The sequence below is a fragment of the Phyllostomus hastatus genome, unplaced genomic scaffold (genome assembly GCF_019186645.2).
Source record: "Phyllostomus hastatus isolate PE091 unplaced genomic scaffold, TTU_PhHast_1.1 phas_contig_254, whole genome shotgun sequence".
Lineage (NCBI taxonomy): Eukaryota > Metazoa > Chordata > Mammalia > Chiroptera > Phyllostomidae > Phyllostomus > Phyllostomus hastatus.
The window spans coordinates 16,225,708-16,243,194 of record NW_025333810.1 but is presented as its reverse complement, the minus strand read 5'-3'; the positions used below and the strand labels follow the sequence as shown (position 1 = coordinate 16,243,194).

The following is a 17,487-nucleotide window of genomic DNA, read 5'->3' as shown; positions in this document are numbered from 1 at the left end:
AGGCCAAACATATCACTCTATTTGAAGTGGCTTTTAAACAGCCTTGCTATCTTTGTAAAACCTTTGATGCTAGCTAGCTCTTGGCTCCAGATGTCTAATTCTGAGCATGGCTGATTCCTCTGCAGTAAAACCCACACTGATGGTGTTCAGTGCTTCATCTCTTTTTAAGGAGTCTATTGTCATGTTGGTGCTAGGATTAGGGGTTTCCTGCTAATGCCTCAGGCCACAGTGCCACCCACGGTCAGAGAGGGTATGACTGTTGGTGACCAAGGGGTTAATACCTTCTGCCTGTCCGTTACTGGAACCAATGCTCTTTTCATTTGCTACAGATCTCAGACAGACTTAAACTCTAGGAAATGAATGTCTTATTGACATTTTAAGACAAGTAATTGCAAACATTCCCTTGGAGTTGTAATAACTCAAAACCAATTTGTCCTTTATAAGAAAAAGTAAAGATAAATCTGACTGTTATAAACAAAGTCATCCTCTGCAGTTGAAATACACTGGGAAAGCTGTTCAAAGTAATAGCATTGAATCTAATTTTAAAAGGCATTGAAAAGAAATTTAGATTCTTTCTATCAAGCTGTGACCAATTTAGAAAAATAAAGAGCAAATAAAACCCCCTCACAGAGCTGACATTCTGTAAAATGTTGTATTTATTGCCCCCATTTTTCATTTACCAGGAAAAAATAAAAATTTCTTAGGCAATAAAATGTGGTTCCAATGTATGCCTAGAACAAGGGTCCACTGCCTCATTTTTTTCTCCCAGGGTTACACTGAGAGGGTCATTCAGTGGCACAATGTGTGGGGCCAACTCTAACCCACGGACTGCCACTGGTTTCCAAATATACTCCCAAGGGTTCCAAAGGATCCTGGGTAATCCTGGTTACCTGAGAGGAGCCATTTGGCCTTCGACCAAATTCTTGGGGCATGATGTGAAGCCATCACCGAGAGATGAACACTTGGGTTCCCTTCCTGCTTGCATCTTTTTATGGGATGCTTTCTCTGTGGGTCTCATGATCAAGACGAAGAAGGCACTGGAGTCAATTAGGTGGTTTTCATGTGCACATTCCCATGCTAGTTTAATTTTTCTGAGGAATCCTTATTTCAGCTAGAGATATCTATCCTTTATCTAAGGTGGATGTGAGTAATGATGAGTGAGTCAGAGGAACTTCCCCTCTCTAGCATGAACAAAGTAGTGGGTTTTCTCTTTCTACGGAGCACATGTCAAACTAAAAACTTAATAAAGTACAGGTTACTTTATAAGGTAGTTGAGAGGAAGCAGCCAGGATGCTTATTTAAATACACCGAATATTTTTATTTCAGGGTTTCTGTTTATCACTGAAATCAAACTCTGTTAACAGAAACAGCCCATGAACCCAACAGGATCAGAACTGAGCCTTAGGAAGGCTGGTTTCTGAAACTGAGTAGGAAAGTGGTAACCTCCTGTCACATGTCCAAGTAGCCTCATAACCTCATGTTGTGTGCTTATTACAGTAGATTGTCCAGCGTCATCCCCTTGCTTACAAAGACAGGATGGAATATTTCTGGTGGGAGAATCTACTGTGACATAAATTGTCTTTATTCCAGGTGCTGTAGAAGCCTGGAAGAAATGAGAGATCCTCCCCTTCCCCCTTCCCCAAGAATTTGCCAGTCTTTGCACTTCATTCCCTCAGGGTATCATTGGTGACTTCTGCTTAAGGACAAAAACAGAATTTTCTAGGTACCAGAAGACACATCCAACCTAAGATGTGGGGACAGGGAAGGGTATGTGGGTGGGGAAGGTAGGTTGGGAAACCCAGAAGCGGGCACGGAGGGAGCTGGCTTTTTCTTCTCCTGTTTCCTCTCTACCCCAGGCATTGGGCAGTCAGCACTGGCCAGAATTCCCTGCCCACTGCGGCCGAAGCCACCTGGCTTAGGCAACATGTGAGCCTGACCCCAGCAGAATTCTGGTGACTGGTAAACACTGAACATCCAAGGCACCCCAGTCAATGTACTGAATTAATGAGACCCCAGGGGCACCTGCTAAAATGACTGCAGTATGTTTTTCCTCTAGCCTGAATAGAGACATGGAGCAGGTTAAATTCAATTTAGAGGGAAAACAAAGGAGAGTGACATTTCTCATGCCTTAGTACTCTGAACCAAAATTCCTACCCTCAACCCACACCCTCACCTTTGTGTGTGTGCATACATATATATACCCACACACACATATGCACGTTCATACAAACGTTTTGGAGGGTTTTGGAAGAGAGCTGAAAGGCATGTCATAATTTTAATTTAAATTAAACTTAATTTAAGTAAATCATTAAATTAAACTTAAATGATTTGCTGAAATTTAATTTAAATGATTTAGAAGTGATAGTCTCCTTTTAAAATAGGGTTTGCGTTTTAACTCTTCTGACATAAACCAGCCAGAGGCATGGACTGCATTAACTTCCCCTCCACTGCTCTCCTTTCCCTCCATTTCCCGCCTTGTCAGGGAGTGGGGCATATTCCTCCTGGACGAAAGCTGTGCTACAGAAGGACTTGGCCCAAGGAGGTGACCGAGCCACCTTGGGCCTTCCCACGGGATCCTTTCATGTACATAGTCTCTGTGTTTTGGATTGTGAACATTTTGTTTGAGAAAGACCCTTGTTTCATTGGGTGACTCAGAGACTGGCTTACTGACTGGCATCGTGGTTCTGGAGGCTGAGCTGGAGCAAGTTCAGAATGACAGGGCCTGGCTGCTCCCAAGGGCTGCAGAATGGTGATGAAATGTGCTTTCAGTCTGTGATCAACAATGAAAGAAAACCTCAGCTCTGCTTCAAAGTTCTGGTTCTGATCGGAGGTTGACTAATTCCACCCATGACAGGAAATTTAATTTCTATACTTACTTGGTACTTGACTCCAATAAAACAAAGACTGAAAGCCAAAGTCAACGGGGATACACAGCATGTCTGTGAGCTGAGTAGATTCCTCTGCCCACTGCTGCTGGAATAAAGCCCCTCCTGGAGGGCACTTGCTTCCTGCCAAAGCTCCAGTTACCAGCCTGCCTGCTCCTTTTGGGGGAAGAGTTGTAAGTTTCTTGTTCCTTGGTGTCAGCCCTGCAAAAGGTGCTCCAGGACCACGATTGAAAAGGTCATGCAATTCAAAGCGAAGGCACAGCAGTGCTACGCAAGTCATCCCCTACGCCACGTACCGTGCACAGTTACGCAGATGCTCTCCAATCAGCGTGTTAGAGGGAAGGTTGATGCAGCTGCTGGACATCTCCTAGAGGTGCAATTAAAAATCATCTGAAAACATGCAGTAAGCTCAGCACATGCGCAAGTCTCAATTAACAGGAGGCATGCTGGAGACAGATGAGACTAGGACAGAAGCTCTGTATACATATTAAGGAGCATGGGGAGCTGCTGAGATAGTCCTTGTATTCCTGAGCAAGAGAGCCCATCAAGTTACTTGGAATAGTTTTATCTGAGGTTGACTAATTCTGCCCATGACAGGAAATTTAACTTCTATACTTACTTGGTACTTGGACATATTTAACCCCAAGGTTCTGGTGTTTGGGGTACAAATGTGATTTTTCTAAGTGAAACAAACACAGCTAAAGTCTTTTATAACAAAGACAATTCACACTGGAGATCAAGTGGTGTTCATTTAATTAGAGAAATACTAACTAAATCTTGATTTCAGTACTACAAAAAGAATTAAACAGTTTTTAGACCTCCCTGGGATTTTACCTTGAACCAATAATAAGTTATGTGGGTGTGCCTCCCTGGGATGCATGATGTACATTCTGGGTCTTTTCATTCCTCAGAGTTTTGCATTTTGGCTGCTACACCATTTTTGATGGCGTGGCAGGCACAGAGCACGCAGGGAACATTGCCTCAAAAGATGTTCGTATTTCTTATTCACTGGATTTAAACCACAGATTATAGTGCATGGTTTTCCAATAAATGCAATTATAAAATGTAGTTCCTGGCTTACTCTGCCATCCCCCATGTACTGGCAAGCATGTCAGACCACTCCAGCTCCCTGGTCAGCACTTACGGGCCTGCATCCTACAATGCCAAGGTGGAAGTCCCTGTGGCGTATTTATTTCAAAGATCATTCCAGAGTTGAATCGCTAAGTCTTTAAAGACAGAGTTTCTATTCATGTGCTCTTTAATTGGGCTTGAGAATAAACTATCCAGTCACATGAGGAAAACAAACTCTCCCAGAGGCAGAATCCATGCCAGAGAAGGACCTTATTCCACATCGATTGGGGGTCTAATCTTATAGAAACGCCTCCCCGTCCAGGACTCTTAATGCTCAAGGATCAAACTATTTTGGAAGGTTAGGGGCTGAAATATGTGATTTAATCTTTCTCTCAGAGTATTTTCCAGATGAAGAGAAAAAGGTATGCACGCTAACATATCTCATTAAAAACGCAATACATTTGGCTTTCCACACATCCCTTTGGAATTCTTCTGGGGATGACCTCAAGATAGCAAAGGTAAACAATCTGTAGTGTTAAGAATGGCATGATTCAAAGGAAAAAGAAGATAACCTCCAAATAGCACTCACCGCCTTATTTTTTCCTTTGCTAGCAGAGCTCATAGGATTTCCCTTGGCATCCGCTGTCTTTCTTCCAAGTGAGGTTAAGGGCAGTGTGGAGGTCTTCAGCTGGCTGACCGCCTGATAGTTATTGTTATTGTTCTGGTTGCCGCTTAGTGTCTCCATGATGGATCGGAAGGTTCCGAAAGGCCTTTTTAGTTGATCCCCTGATTCATTGCTCGTGGAAGTCCGCTGGGCGGTCCTGCTCTTATCTCTGTCCTTCTCTCCATTTACTTCGAGGCTAGTTTGCTCCATCTGCACCACAGGCTCCTCAAAGGTAACTCTGAGTTTCAAGTTCTGAGATGTCCGGCGCTTGGAAGATGGAGATTTGAGGGCACTCTTGGGACTCGTGGCCACTTTCTGGGCTGCCGTGCTGTCAGGGCTGGGCTGAGTGGGGTCTCCAGAGGGCTGGTTTGGGGGCGTGGTCCCTGAGCCTGGACTCTGGGATTCCAAGTCGGGTTCGCTGCTCTCTGAGGTGGGTGATGGGCTATGACCATCCAGAGATTTGGAGGCCTTGATACCGAAGGGAAACCTGCGTCCTGAAGCCAAGGTGTGTTTCTTTATCATCAAGTGTAAGCTTTCTGCGCTGTCCATGGCCTCCACACTTTCGACAATGGGCTGTGGTCTGGGCCGATCGGCCTTTCTCACAGGTGTGCTCTTGAGGTCCTCAGAGTTGTTGGAGTCTGTGTCAGACTCACTCAGTGACCGCTGCATCAGCTGCCTCAGCCTGGCTAACTTCAGCTCCCTCTTCTCCAGAGGGATCTTTTTGGAATTTCTAGAGGAAGCCTGAGTATCCTGGAATTCCAAGGACAGCTTTTCCTGGGTGCAGACATTCTCTGAGATATCTTTCCCCAATAACTGGCGAAGGATTTTATCAGAATCTTCATCTTTTGCTTTAGTCCTAGTCCGGCTGGATGCTGACAGGCTTCCAAGGACCTGCATCCCCTCTTGGATGCCAGGTTTGCTTTTGGCTACAGACTCATCATCTGTATCTGGGGATTTCCACTGGGACTTTCTGGGAGCTGGGGAGGATGGTGAACTGAAAAGAGGACAGAGGACACATGATTTCCTACTGGGTTAAAATGACTTGGCCACAAGTCACAGCATGGTCTTTCTTGCCACTAATAATTTGCAAACCAGTGAGACTGGAAGAAGAACAATCACTTAATGTCTGTTCAAAGCAAGCATAACCAAAGTATAGTGTGCCTCATGTTTTACACTATGACTAAATTTGTCTACTATTTTACTATTTATACATTAATTTTGCACCAATTTTCTCAATCCCATCTTCAACAGTCCTATAAATCTACATATCCTTATTCCCATTTTATAGATGAGGAAATGAAAGACTCAGAAGAAGTGACTTGTTAATAGTCCTGGAATGACAAAATGACAGAGCCAAAGATTGTTCCAGGTGACCTGACCCTGGGCCCAGTGCCTTTTCCACACAATATCTAATTTTTATTCCTAAAAATTAGGAGATAAAAATAAAATATGTTCTGTTGTCATATTCTTAAAAGATATTAAAATAAAGTCCAAAAGAAGGCTCAGAAATTTAAGAGACTTGAACTCTAACCACCAATGTTCCTGGCATTACCTGGACGAAGAAAAGAGTGACTTGCCCTCAGATTTCTGGGCTTCTAGAAGCTGTTGGAGCTGGTTCTGTAGCGTGACTCGTTCCACTGTCTGCCTGGGAAACACAAACCAAGACAATAGGCTCTCTGGCATATAGCACCCCTATAAATTAGTAGCTATACATCTTCACAATAATTTATAATAAGTTGCAATAAATCCAAAAGCATCACAAATGTGTATAATCTGCATCCTTGCAGTTCAGAAATTTCTAAGGATACAATCAAAATCACCCAAAATGGATGTGAATTTATTATTCATATTGTGAAAAACTATAAGTAATCTAAATGCTCATCAGTAAGACTGAGTAAATAATTTATAATTATTTCTATTGATATAAAGGGAGCTAACAAAATGATAATATACTCGAATATTTATTTATTTAAACTATGGAAAAATTTCCCATATAAAGTATACTTTTCTTTCCTTAAGTAAAAAAAGGATGTTAAAAAATACTGTGTGTGGTATAATCTCATTTTTAAGAAAAAGGAAACTCTTTTTCTTCTTCTCCCTCTCCCTTCCCACCCCTCTTCTCTCTCTTTCTCTCTCTCTCTTTCTCCAAATAAGGTTATTCTCTGAGGTACAAGGTTTAGGACTCTAACATATGTTTTTTTTTTAAAGAGGGCACAATTCAAACCATAGTACTCTAGGCTTGTAGATTGGGATTGCTAACAGAGCTGAAGGTCGCCATGTCTAAATAGTAACTGTGTTTATTAACTAGAAGTGGTAAAGGTATTCTGACAGGCAAAAGCACTCAAGAGTGCCCCCACTCAGAATTTTGGACTGAAAAGCTCGTGTTTTCCACCCTTCCTCTCACCCTGGAGCCTGCAGGGTGCCGTGTGCTATGCCTGTGCATAGTGGGTTTCTCGGTTCATTTCCAGTTGTGCCAACCTCACTGAGGTGCATGGCAAGTAATGGACCAGCATCTACATGTCACCTCTTATATTTTATCTTGTTATTGGCATAACCACAATTGTCCACAGCATTCAGCTTTGGACACACTGGAAGAACTGTTGTCTGTTAGCATGCATGTGTATTTTATCTCAGGATTATCCACAGAAAGAGCAGCCAAGGCCCTGACCTTGAAAAGTTCACCAATAAAACAGCTATTAAAGCTCACGAAAGCCTCTCAGACTCTGCGGTACAGAGACTGAGGAGAATGTCTTGTAATCTTTTCTCTGAGCATGTCCCTTCAGAAAAAGCATTCTATTAGTTTTAAATTTCCTTTTGACGGACATGTCTATACACTCCCGGGGGGAGTGGACACTGGTACTGCATATTTGGGAGGATTTTAGGCTATATCTATCTTTCAAATATGTATGCCCTTTGTTCTAGCAATTCCCTTCCTAGGTACTTATTTTTAGAAATACCTACACATGTACAGAAAGACATGTGTACAAGAATGTTTGCTGTGGGGAGGTGACTTACTGAGTTACGGAGTTGTGTGCATTTTCCCTTCAGTTGCATCCAGCCCTTCAAGCTCACTTTGCTCACCTGCCCCAGCGGGGTTTTGTGTAACTGGGTGAAGAATGCTTGGTGGGAACTGTAATATTTTTAAATATTATTTTACATTTTCTCTATTAAAAGCCCAGTCTTATTAAAGAGAGTATTCTGTGTATTGGCAGGGGATGGGGTGGAGGGATGCAGAGAATTGTACCTCTAAGGCAAGAAAGTAGGAATAGAGAGATCAAGGTTTCCCCAAGCAGGTAGAAGAGCCAGAGGGTCCAAGGCATTTGTTCAAAAGGATAAAAGGGATATATATATATATATATATAAATTTAAAAGTAAGGTTTCTGACTTTTAGTGATTCTCTCCATACTATGGCAACTGTAATCTGACTGCTGTTGTTTCCTGAGGGCTGACCTTAGTCTCAGGTAGGTGTCAGTTCCTTAATCCTTCCACTCACCAAAGACCTACCTCTCCTCCAGTCCCTTCTCTTCAAGCCCTGCCCGACAACCTCCCAGAAATGCTTCCCTGCCAGCGAGGACTGCATGCGTCTCACGTAACACTCTCACAGAGCAGGGAACTGACTGTAGCTAGATGGAGTGTCCTAAGTAACACCAGGCTGACTAAATAAGATTTTATGTTCTCAGGGTTCATGAATCACCTGATTAATTTTTATAATAATTTACTGGTGGTATTTTCTATGTTAACTCTAATTTCCCAACTAGATAGCTTTCTTTTCAGGAAAACTGAGAAAGTGACCCATCCCCAGACTTTTCTCTCTCATATGCCTCATGAGTTCCTAGAACATTAAGGACAGGAGTTTGGGACTGATGCCCTTGTGCGCTCTCCACACCTGCTCTGTAATCTGGCCCTGAGATGGGAACAGAGAGAGAGGGGCTCTCTCTTTGCCTAACATAGCTTAAATTCCCTGCTTTGAAAGCTTGCTTTGCATTTTTTGTTTGTTTAAATATGATCTTGCCTCTGCAGAGATGGCATCTTTGACATGAACGCTGGCTGTGAGGGTTTGGGATGGAGGAAGAAAGGAAGATGAGAAGAACGCAAGGAAGCCCTTGTACCATCTGCATGGGGGAGCTTACCAAAGCTCCTGGCTGACACCTAAGCACAATGATGATGAGCAGATCTGGTTCTCAGGGAATGAATAGGCACTTACTCCTTTAGCTGCTTGGTTAACTTCACCACCTGAGAGGCCAGTGACATGCAGGTCTCCACCACCACCAGGTACCGGGAGCACAGGGTGTGCCCGTGACGCTCGGCGCTCTGGGAGGGCTTGTCCCCGGCATGGTTCTGCATGGTGACATTTGCTCCATATTCAACCAAGGTCTGTCAGAAAGTGCAGAGATATGGTGTCATATCAAGACCTCCTTCTAAACTTTATTTTTAAATGACTGTAGCAGAAGGTTGAATGGAACTTTTCCTGTTATTCCAAAATCAGTTACCAAAGCCCAAAACAGGAAAGGGTGAGGGCAATGGGTACCATCACATACAAAAACAAAACAAAACAAAACAAAACAAAACCTCTGGCGAGCTTTCAGTAGTCGGTATCAGACACCTTCTCTGGAACCTACAAAGATGCAGAAGACCGGTCCTGCTACCATCAACCATGCCCCAGTCTCACTCAGAAGGGAAGAGGTTGCTGCCATCCTGACAGTCCTGTCCTTCGTGAGGAGTGCAGGGCAGGGGCTGTGATGAGACACTGTCTCTTTCAGTGGGTGGGCTCATAGAGTTGGCGGTGCCTGGAAGCAGGAAAGAGTGGCATTGTGTTTACCAGCTCCTATTTACTTGGGCACCACACTTGATCTGTTGCTGAGCCTAACCTTGATCAAGAATGAAGTGGAGTGAAATGACAGGGTGAGGCTGGGCAGCAGCCTGCACTCCCACCATGTGCCAGAGTAACAGCGTGTCCCATACACCGAGCAGATATTGTACAGGAGAACTTAGTGTGAGCTTGTTACAAAAATGGGAGGATTCTCCAGCAGCAAGAGGTGCTGGGATGCAATGCTGGTGGAGGGAATTGTATGGACACGGAGGGTGTAAAGTTGGGCCACATCTTCCCTGTCAGGTATCAGTGGGGATGCTCCAGAGGGCCCTCAGGGGACTCTACCCACCGCACGCATCCACAGTCAGCACCCGAAGGCTGCCACAGAGGGCGCCAGCAGCCCACCACAGCAGGGCAAAGAAGCAGTGACACCTTTCAGGGAGAGCACCACGATCTTTCCCAGTTAAGCAAAAAGAGAGATTTTTCTCTCTGTGCCTTCTCTTTGTCCCCAACACTGCAGTCCAGAAGAGAGAGAACAGGAACTAATGGGGAGCGTAAAAAGCCTGACATATTCTTTGACATTATCAACATGAGATAGAGCACTGGGTTTATTTTATTAATAGGTAATGTTTTTCCCACAAGCAACACTTGCAATCTTTAAATTCCTAGACTACTTAGACTCAGAGGTCATTAAGGAGCTCCACTCTCCTTCAAGTTTATGATCACTCGCCATGAAAGGTCAATCTGCCAGCAAGTCATTGCCGCCCACCTCGCGGGAGGCAGGGAGACCATCTCGCCCTGAGCTCTCCAAGCTCTCTTCTCTGAGGAACTCAGTGTAAACAGACCCGGTTAGTGCTCCCTTGACTCAGCCTCTGCAGTTTTCTTTCCAATGTTTTTCAAACTCAGTCCCCTTCTCACCTCACGAGGAACCTCACTCGCCCCCTCTTCTACTCTCTTTGTATTTTTTTTTAGTCTCACACCCAGCAGACAGACCCACTTCCAAGATTACCCAAGTTTCCACATCCATGGGATCGAGTGCCAAAAACATCATCTGTGCTAAGTGGAGTGATGAATGCTCTGAAAGGACAGGATGCCTCTCCTCACAGACTCCAAAGGAAAATAACTGAAATCTCAAGCAGAATTGGTGATATCAGCTGGTTTTCTTTGGCTTTCTGTCATTTATTAGCTGATAAAGAAGTTCATTTCAAAACTATTAAATATTAGAGTGTGTTGTTAAATGGAAAAACAAAGTTTTCCATTTTTATTCAATTATTTTTCTTCCACAAAAAATAAGGCTACTCCTTTCATCTTTTTGCAGATCCTGGTAATAATTTAAATTTCTCTCTTCTCTATGCTCTCCAATTTCTCATCACTCTTTTTACAACTTGGTGCCTCAAATTATAAGTTTTATCCTTTGCCAACAATAGTGGGGAAACTTTTAAACACTTGGAATATTTTCTATCAATTTAGCTCTTAAAAGAGCAGTTGTATGTGGGTTGACATTCTAGAGAGCTCTCTGATTTAAAAAAAATCATTATCTCCTGTCTTTTAGTTTATAGCTTTTCCCTATCGTCTCATGTCATTTCCTGAGTTCTCTCTACTTTCCTGAGTTACTGGTTCTCACTACCCAGTATTCGCTATCAGATGCAGTCTACCTTCCACACAGTAGGACCTCAATAAGTACCTGATAAATAAACGAGCACATTAAGTTTACACTAAAAGAAACAACACATAATAAGGCAATAAAGAGTGTTGCTTTCTTAGAGTTGTTATATACATATAACATATTTGAACTGTATGAACTTGGTGAAGTTTCTCTAATCATGGCTGGCAGCCACATGTTGTCAACAGCTCTGCCAGAGACATGGGAACTGAGCCAGAGATGTTGGGCCATTTTTGACCATAAGAATGGTGTGACTACTCTGATTCCAGTTAATTATGATCACTGTTCATAAATTAAATTCCAGGCCAAATCTAAACCTACTTTCCAATTCAAAGCCTTTCTTCTCTTCACATGGTCGCTCTTCTTCTACCAGCTCTTGTCCCCACTCCTTGGCCAGCCTCTCTCTTTGCTTTGCCACTCAGAGCCTTCACATTCTTTTCTGGGTGAAAAGGGTTCTCTGGTTTTTACATTCACACATGAAGACCCTTGTTGGGTTCTGCTACCCTGTGCTGCTGTGACGGCACCACTGGGTCTGGCTCAGCTCTGCGCAGCTCTGCATTCAGCTGAGGGACGAGATGCTGACCCCCTTGTAGGAAGCCCACCCTCTCTGAGCAGCCCTCTAGGGTGCCCAGCCTTTGTGTGGTTTGGGGCAGGAAGAAGGACCTCCCTCCCCTCCCCTATGGTTCTGTTTCCCAACGTTTTTACACCATTGCACATGTAGATTAGAGTAATACCTGTAAGCATAGTTGGCTAGAAATATGAGGCTACCTGAGGCTGGTGGGTGGAGTGGTTGGTCAACCAAGGCCATGGCTAGTCTGCCCAACAGCTGAGGGGATCAGTATCTGAATCCTTCCTGCAGTCAATTCTGGCCTTTTCAAATGCATGTGAGAAGCTAAGTCCTGCCACATAGAAAGGGGGACGACTACAGCATGCTCTAGCCTACTACTCCTTACTCTGAAGAATTCTTCTAATACATTCTTAACAAAATCGGTCTTGTTTTTCATACACTTGAGAACAAGTATGCCAATGTGCTAATGGTAGCAAGAACTGTCTGCTACTTGAGAGACTGAGAGTGATTTCTGGTAGTGATTGCCTGCTGCCTTGAGAGCAGGGGAAACCTAATGTCTATTGTCATCAGCACTGGGGTTTTAATGAGAGAGAGGGAATAGCTCCTTTCAACATCCTGTGACTGTCAAGGAGAGTCTTATAGGGTTATTCTGCCTATACCTGTGTAGATTTCTGGAAATACAAAAACATCAATATAACTCCTTATTATCTACCACAATAGAAAAAGCTGATTTAATCCATTCTTCCAGTGAACAAAATTTCCATTTTTTTGTTGTATTACTTGATAAACTCATTTCTCTGTTGAAAGCAGTGGGGCCTGTCTACCTGTATGCACCCAAGGTAGCCATGCTGTGAAGCCACGTGCACGGCGCTGTTGCCATCCTGGTCCACTTCATCCAGTGAGATGCCCTGTTCTTGCATGAACTGAAGAAGCCACAGAAGAATCTTTTCCTATAAACATGAAGACAGTTGGAATTAATGAAATATCATGAGGGGAAATCTGATATCAAGTCAGAGGAATACAACACTCTAAATTGTAAAGAAAAGACACAACTACACTTACCATATCAAGAGAAAATCCCATGCAGTATGAACTGAAAATCCACGAATCTCTGACTGAAGATAATGAAAGTTGATCTGCACAAAGTTTGAGGGCCTCCTCAAAATCATACAGCTAGACAGATCCAAACTGGAAACCAGAATCCAGGTCTTTGGTTCCAAAGCAAGTTTTTGCTGCCTTGTTACACTGTCTGTAGGCTTCAGGAATATTACTATAAAACCTCGAACTATTGAGATAGCTAGCTTCTGCCTTGCAGCTTATAACACTTCAATTATGCCTTCCTACCTCCAAACCTCCTGCAATCAACAGGCTTACAAAAAGAGGCCACATGTATATATGGAACAGACTGACAGCTGTCAGAGGGAGTGGGAGAGTGTATGAAAGAAGGTGAAGGGATCAGCCAAAGAACATATGTACATAGGCCATGGACGCAGGCAGCAGTGCAGTAAAGGCTGGGGGGGGGGTGGAGGCTGGTGGAGGTGGTCAAAGGGGAAGGAAATGGGGGACATCGGTATTAATGTCAACAATAAAAGAAATAAAATTTAAAAACAAGGTGGCACCATCTTGAGTTAACCTCACCAAAATACAGCTGGGACTCTCTTGATTATCAGACCAAGTACTGGTCATGTTTAAAGGCAAAACTTCTTCTCTTCCACGTGGGAGAGAGGGCACCTAAAGCTCTGAACACAACCTCTCAGAAACAAAGACCGAACAGCCAGTGTGTGTTACCATAATCCGTTTGCATTTTACCCACAGAGTCTTTGTGGTATTTTCATGTTATGTTTGGCCTACACAGAAAGCTGGGGGATGGGATTTCACTGTTTTAAAATAGAAAAATTAAATATAATGTTAAAAAAATAGGAGAGTGGTAAAAACAACAGCATGAAGTTTAGTGGGTGGAATTTGACATTTAAAAAGATGATCATGTGTTTGAAATAGCCTTGAATCTCTTCTTAGCCTTTTAAAGGATTACTTTCCAGTTATTTGCTCAGATTGGTCATGAACTTTTATACTTTTCTGGATTAAATTTGCCTTCACCTTCTGAACATGCCAACTAATCTGCTAAAGGAATGCTGGATAAAAACAGCCAGCTCCTTTAATGTTTCACCCATCATGTGGGGAACAGGGCTCTGTTTATGAAGGCATCTGGGACATCAGGGACAGACTGACATTTGCACAACACTTTTTCCACATGAGCAAGCAGGGAGTAAGACCCCTAAAGAGCAAGAGGAGAAAAATGTAATCAGTGCCCACAACCTATGAAGAATGCACCCAGGGAAAGCAGAGTGAGTGTTAGCTGCAGGAGTGGACAGACCTCATAGAAAGTGAAACCCTCAATGTACCCAGAGAATGTTAGAATCTGGATAAGGATCTGCTGATAGGCTTAACCCGTTTTTTTTAAGAGGAAAACTTGGGGAAAGTCAGAGCTGAAATTTGAACCAGAGCAGGTGCTGTTTCACATGAATAAGGCAGAACAATTTGTTTTATTTTTCTTAATTCGGTGGGAAAAATTAGATTATTTTTATTTGGAGACAGAGGATGGCACCATGTGATTGATCTTAACTTCTTTAAAGATCCTGATGGGTGGATGTATCTAAGGATAGAGGCCACACCCCCCTGGTTTGAAGTCAATGGCTAAGACACAGAGGTATCAGGAGGGCAGGCTGCTGCAGCTGTACGGATGGAAAGGGCAGGCCTGCCATCCTCAGTGGGTCGTTCTCAAGCTTGTGGGGATTTGGCTCACTCCATGATATTAAAATCATGGAAATGAAGCATTGCGGAGTGTCAGAGATTTCAGTGAATCATCCAACTGAAACGGTCTTATTTTACAAATCAGAAAACTAAAAAAGGTAACTGCATATTTTCTGATACTCCAGCAGCCTTTTTTCTTTAGTTACATTCAGAGGAATTTGAGATGTTTAGAAATGTCTTATAGGTTACCTTCTGGCCAGGCATATTTTCCTCTTTTTCAGACTCAATTAAATATTATAGTGGCTGTGTCTATCCCATGTGCACAGAAAACATCCTTTCACAGTGTTCTGACTTTTAGTAATGGAGTTGTAGGAAATGGAATGCTGTGATTCATGAGAGTAGGAATTTTCCACTTGCAGACATGTGGGAAAGAATCTAGACACCTGGGATTTGCAGGGCCTTGGTGACATGGGAGAACAAGACAAGGTCTGTGTGAGGCAAGACTTGCCTTGGCCCCTGATGGCTCTCCAGGTGATGGCTCTCCAGGTGAGGTCTGTATTGTTACAATGCCCTGCCTTCTTTTCTTACAATGGCACAGATAACTCTACTTTACCATTAAAGATCCTACCCAATTCAATACGCAAGACTTACATAAAGGAAAAACCATTACTTTATTGTTCACAATAAGACAGGTCTTTGCCCAGCATCTCCAATTCAATTTTGTGTTCGACACTGGACAATTTACTTTAATAAAAAGATATGTCATTGGCTTGTCCACTGACCTATTGTATGGAAACAAGTGTCTCCTCTATGACTATCAGAAGGGTCTGCATGACTATTTGCCAGTTCTAACAATCAACATTTAGGATTTATGCAACAGACATGGAGAAGGCTAGAATCCCTTGGTTTTGGTAAAAGCGGTTAGCACCCACTTTCAGAGAAAAGTTGCTTTCTGCCTTGATATCACTGCAGAGATCCACTGTCCTACAATTTAAACAAGTTAAACTTAACAAATATCTAGTTAGGAGAACAGAACAAATACAGCTATTTTATCCAACCAAGAAGGCCGTTATGAATGCATGTGTGTATTAGTCATGCATATATGTGAGGGGGTTTACCTCCTCCCTCTTGGACCTTCCAAGCTCCAACATACACCCACCTACCCCTGCCCCACCCCTCTGAGGGGGCAGATGTTAAAGGATGAATATGACCTCAGATCTACTCTTTCCCAAAAATATTGCTTTCAGAGACCATCCACTGTAGTCACGTGGATGGAGAGGCTCTTCTGTATTATTTCTCTTTCACAGAATGCCTCTTCAGCTTACATTCCATCCATCCACCCACACATCTGTCTATATACATTTAACTTTCATTGTTGACTGAAAACTGTGTTCATCTACTAGTTTTGTCTTCTGGGAATGTTCTACACTTTTGTAACCAGTTATAATGTTTTGTTTTGTGTGTTCCTAAAGGCAATGTCATTGTTTAAAAAGGCAATTAATATATATAATTTATGAGACTTGCTGAACAAAGTCTAATAAAAATGTAATTGAAAAGTATGCTACAGGTTTATTACTGGTATAAATAATATATCTGCAGTTTTCAATGCAACTGTAAGTTTTGAAGGAGGCAGCTCTGACTGTGACCATAGATCATCAAATCTGACAGGCCATCAATTATAAGATTAATTCTGGTTTTGAGATGTTGAAATGTAAAATAAATGGCCAGCAATAATTTCATAATGTCATCTACTGTGAGATAAATGTAGAATCCAGAGATACTACAATGTAGGGAAAAAGTATCTCTAACAAATGGTTAAAGTAGGTTAAGGACTGAGTAAGTCTTTGGTAGGGTTCTTTTGTATTTTACCAATGGTGAAATAAACTAAATAATATTGACAGCAATAAAAATAATAACTTGGAAGATAGCCAATAATCATTAGAGTCAACATTTATCTAGCATCTACTATGTGTCCCCAGTGGGCAGTGCTTCATGTGGCTTTTCTCATTTGGTTCCCAGAGCAACCCTATGAGGAAGGTTCTATTACCTGCATTTTAAAGGTGAAGAAAGTCCAAGGAGATCTTTTATTTTAAAAACTAAATGTATCAAGGCCATTGAGCTAGTAAGTGGTAGGGCTAAGATTTGAATGCAAACAGCTCGACTCAGGAGCTGATGTTCTCTGTGACTCTTTTCTGGGTGTGAATATCCACTATGGCTCAGTGCCCCATGACCCCAGAGTCCGTAAAGGACATGCTCCCATTGCACCCTTTGGGTCCCAGAAATCCTGGTTAGCTGCTCATCAGGGTGTGTTCATGGGGACTCTGCATCGTTTATGCTTTTTCAAAAATTGGTCCTTGGAGAGCGGATGTATGCTTATGCTAATCAAAAAGTTTTCTATTTTGCTTTCCTCTGCAATTGCAGCACTCTTAGTGTTGTTTACTTATTTCTACCCCGTGATGGTGAAACAATAAAGTCAAAGGAATATTTCCCTTTTTAAATTAAGTTGTGGAAAAACAATGACACAGCCCTCAGGCGCATCTCCCCACCCACATGCCTCTCACTGTTTGGGACTCTTCCTAGGAACTGCTGAGCCTTTTCTTTTTTTCAAAAAGCTCCCTGCTGCACCAAATCTATATCAGGACAAACATTTAAAAAGGAGAATGAACACCACAGTGTGGGCAAAGGTATTCTAGGTACTCTAGGCACTGCTATGATGAGGTTGTTTTTGTAGCAGAATCGCCTGACTGAAAAGTCATGTGAATGATTCAGAAACAACATGATGGCAGGTGTGAAGTTGAGAGCAACAGAGCCCACAGAACCAGTGACCAGGGAGGGCAAAATAGGCTGAATTCCTGGGCAGCTGAGGGTGAGAGGTTTGCTGGGAGCCTGGATGAGACCATCTAAACCTTCATGTTTGAATAAAACAGCCCATTACACAGGCAGCAGCCTTGACTTGAGACGATTCTGTCTCAATTGTTTTGCTAGCAACATCTCTCCCAAGAAACAGCAAAGCAGGCCTCTCAGAGGACACCCCCACACACTGCAGAGTCTCCCCAAAGCTTTCACCTCCACGCT

General features: G+C 42.8%; 1 protein-coding gene across 3 annotated transcripts in view; it reads right to left on the bottom strand.

Moving 5' to 3' along the window:
* LOC123818095 (synuclein alpha interacting protein) overlaps positions 1 to 17,487 on the bottom strand; it is a 142,834-nt gene that overhangs the window by 4,872 nt on the left and 120,475 nt on the right. For 2 of the 3 annotated variants that reach the window (XM_045837991.1, XM_045837992.1), the window contains exons 7-11: positions 12,486 to 12,611; positions 8,825 to 8,994; positions 6,173 to 6,265; positions 4,546 to 5,614; positions 3,182 to 3,252 (exon numbers count right to left, since the gene is read on the bottom strand). In XM_045837991.1, coding sequence (XP_045693947.1) covers positions 3,182 to 3,252; positions 4,546 to 5,614; positions 6,173 to 6,265; positions 8,825 to 8,994; positions 12,486 to 12,611 — 1,529 coding nt within the window. The remainder of the gene's footprint in view (positions 1 to 3,181; positions 3,253 to 4,545; positions 5,615 to 6,172; positions 6,266 to 8,824; positions 8,995 to 12,485; positions 12,612 to 17,487) is intronic. The other variant, XM_045837993.1, reaches the window with a different exon arrangement.